We start from the raw sequence: 3,810 nt of genomic DNA, 5'->3' as shown, positions 1-3,810 counted from the left end.
TTATATACAAGTATATTATAACTGATTCAATAATTAATTTTTAATAATATTAATAAAAGAAAGCTGATGGATAAGATAGATATTGCAGAATACACAAAAACAATTCCACGGCAACAAGAAATGCATAAAAAGAGGCTCTTAAGAATTCAAATTTATTTATAAAGTTGCTCATATTTTATAAATACTTTTTCCTGTTAATGTTATTTGAATATATAAACTACTTCTCCGTATACTTTGTATGTCTATGCTATTGTACCTTTTTTATTGAGGATTTCAAAATGTGAAGTGTTAAACTTGTACTCATACATTCCTCTGAAAAAAAAAATAACACAAATAATAGTGAGCACCGTTTATTAAAAGTATATAATAATTGCTTCCATAAAAAAATTAATAAATAAATAAAAAACACCATCAGCGGTCACATATTATACAGAGATGGAGTTTACCATAGTTGTTAGACAAAACTAACACCATGGTTCAGATTTACAACATTGACCAGCTCTAATTTTGCCAGCACTTGAAATTGTATAAAGCAAAATAGAAACTAAATATATCTTTGCTATCTTTAGAAGAACTGTTGTACTCCAGTTAGTGAAGATGGATCAGCTAGCTTTAGATGAAAGCTCTTATAGTGTACAAATTAGACATAATTTGAGCATCAATAGAAATTGATTCCTATTGGCCAAAATGGAAAAAGGTGTAATGTAATAGATTTGCTTGGAAAATGCAGAAGGGTGTGGATTCAACATTCATTCATTCAGGCCATGTTAGAAAACATACCAAGTAGTTGATACACTACATGGTGAAAGGCTTCCTCCAATTGCATGCACTATCTATGTCCAAGTCAAGAACCGTCTTCCATCGGCTGTGAATCTGGGACAACTTCATCAACTCCGCATGCATCTGGATTTTCTTCATTTCCAAGGGAAGGAGTGGAATCCTTTGGATCTTTTGCTACCTGGGGACTGTCCTTGTTGCAATCTATGGCTGCACATTCACGAGGGTTCGTATCTGATTTTTGCAGAGCATTATTGACTTTATCTGTTGTTAATGAACAATTCTCAATTTGATCGGCTTTTGGCAATGCTGTCTTGAGTACCGCGGGGTTTCTTTGGTCTTGATTGGTGTCGGCAATCTCGTATTCCGATAAGAGGTCCATAAATTCATTAAGCAGTCTCTGGACTTTCCTGTTTGAAGCCATTGATGGAAGGATATCCTCCTTAAGAAGTTTGTGTTTCTTCAGTCCCTGCAAATATCCAAATCGAAAATTTCAAGATGATGAGGAACAAAATTCATTAACAATCGAACTCACTTAAGCTGATTCATTCACTATATAGCTTCATTTTATGAGAGCAAAAACAAACAGGCAGAACAAAATAAAATAGTAATCTTAGCAAGCATTCACAATTCTATCTCTCAACTATTTTTCCCCCTGCCTGAAAAAGTATATAAATAGATTAGACTTACAAGTACAAGAGGATCCCATGCTAAGCTTTTTGAATCTGATAATGCTTCTTCAGCCATCCCTGTTGGAGGTCCAAGGAAACTCTCGCAGACTTCTCGTAATCGAGATTCATCTGCTTCTCTGAAATCATTTTATAATCTTGGTTTAGTCTTCAGGTAGTATAATTGCATAGAGCGCCTCATGGTCCATATATGCAAGAATGAGAATGTTCCAAATCACATTTGATTTACATCAAGTAAATGGAGTGTATAAGAATACCTTGCAAGAAAGCGAACATAGGATAATAAACACTGGCGATATTCATTGGGAGATCCCAAAGCCAAAGAAGAAGCCAGTTGAGCTTCCAAATGAGCACGTGTCTGCACTCCGTCATCTGTCAATCTGCATGAAAAATGTTCATGTTTAGAAAGTGTTTCACTAAAACTCGATACTATCGTACACGTGGAAAAGTAATTTACAAGCATGAATCAAACACCCTAGAGAAGAAGTCTGCTTTGTTTTCATTACTCGGTTAATGCTTTTTACATGTCCTAAAGTACGATAAATCAATGTCGTAAAAGTACTCAATAACATCAATTTTTTTTTCGGTGCCTGGGGGAGGGGAGGACGCAGTACCAAATACAGAAATAAATAAATACATACCTAGTCCATCCTGGTTTCCGGGCCAAATATTTTCTAACATCAACCTGCAAGGATGCCAGCTCACCACTATGAATTGAACCTAAACTCCAAGAGCTGGCGAAATTTGATGCAGGGAAGCAGTCATCTGCAACCCTTAACCAACACTTGAGACTCATGTCAAATAGAAAAGCATGGCGAGTGGCCAAAACAATGAGAGGAGAACCGGATTTCGATAGTTTTGCAGATATAACTTTGATTGTTCCTGGAAAAGAAAAAATTATAGCAGAAGAATATGAAAAAATTGTCGGAAACTTATACTTGTCTTTACATAAGGATTACAATTAGCACTAATATAATAGTAAGAAACCAAGCATCTCATATATTAAACATATGCAGGCAAGTTATAGTACCTGCATCTTTGGCAGATGAACTAGGTCCCAAAGCAACAAGAGATGCCAGCGAGTCATTAAGAAGACAGGTTCGGTTAAATAAATCCCATAAGTAAAGGGACCCTTTCCTTGTCACCAGCAACAATTTCCAGCACTCATCACAATCTATGAATGTTGCTGCAGATCCCATCATCATCGCAGGTATTGCTCGTCTCCCACACTTTGTGTATATCTTTTTTTTTGGTAACATAGGCATCAATTAATATAGAATAGTCAGTGTGACATTCTAAAGAAGATGGATACAACACGATACACAATACAGCTGAACACATCTATGGGTAAGGAAAATTCTAAACAACATAGGACACACCATGGCCAGTTACAAAAATTTGTATTGAAAAATTATTATATAAGCATAAATATTAAAACAGAAACGATCATTTAAGAATTAGCATAGGTCTTGAAAACATCAAGGTATGTCATATGTGATGATAGGTGCAAAGGAACCTTTCAGGATGAGTCTTAATTTGACAACAAAAAGACAAGCACAGTGTAAAGAATAAAACTTTGCTTAGGTAGGTTGTAATGGCTTACTAGCTCTGAAGAAGCTATAGGGATATTTATTTAGCATAAAACATGTGCAATTTAACACAACAGATATTTCCAAATACCATCAAAATATACTATGATGACATTTTGAAAGGTTAAGATAGAAGGGGTGAAAAAGTATAAAGGACACTGGGTTTAACAAGCCAGAGTGAAAAGCAAACCATAATATACAAATAAAATCATGTTTACCTGCAGGCATCCATCTTCACACCCAACTGCCCAAAAATTTGCATTTCCAGCTAGGACAGTGACTTTTCCGGATATCCTATCAGACCACAGTACTTGAGTCCCCTTTGTGCAAGAGATTTCTGTTTCTCTCATTGTGGACGTACTTCCCACCCCTACAATGTCATTCACGGCATGTTCTCTTGGGTGTGCTTCCAAACAAATAGGTGAAGTATCGTCTCCACCTTTCTTATCGAATACCCTGATGGAAAGACTTGCACCAGAAGCAGTCGAGGAACTAGAAGTTGCCGAATTTCCCAACTGCTCAACATTGATGATTCCTTCCCTTCCAGTAGTAGCTGGGACCTTCTCAATCACCAGGCTCTCAGATATTGTAGCCCTAGCAGTAACCCCAGAACGTTCTTTCAAATCTGAATTTCGGCCAAGTGCTCCACTGAAGGTACTACCTCTTATGCCGTCATCATTGGGTAAAACCCCATTAGTACCCTTTCTGTTATCAGAAACCAGGACGGGAAAATCAAGCGCCTGGGACTGAACTGC

General features: G+C 36.7%; 1 protein-coding gene across 1 annotated transcript in view; it reads right to left on the bottom strand.

Annotated features, from left to right (window-relative positions):
• The window catches only part of LOC107623662 (protein HIRA), a gene marked incomplete in the record, with an annotated part of 7,684 nt that continues 4,248 nt past the window's right edge, over positions 375–3,810 (bottom strand). Inside the window, 6 exon segments of the mRNA XM_016326011.2 lie at positions 375–1,246; positions 1,468–1,585; positions 1,724–1,846; positions 2,108–2,348; positions 2,497–2,707; positions 3,274–3,810. Coding sequence (XP_016181497.1) covers positions 845–1,246; positions 1,468–1,585; positions 1,724–1,846; positions 2,108–2,348; positions 2,497–2,707; positions 3,274–3,810 — 1,632 coding nt within the window.

The sequence above is a fragment of the Arachis ipaensis genome, chromosome B02, assembly GCF_000816755.2.
Source record: "Arachis ipaensis cultivar K30076 chromosome B02, Araip1.1, whole genome shotgun sequence".
NCBI classification, from domain to species: Eukaryota; Viridiplantae; Streptophyta; class Magnoliopsida; order Fabales; family Fabaceae; genus Arachis; species Arachis ipaensis.
This window is presented reverse-complemented; position numbering and strand designations above follow the sequence as displayed.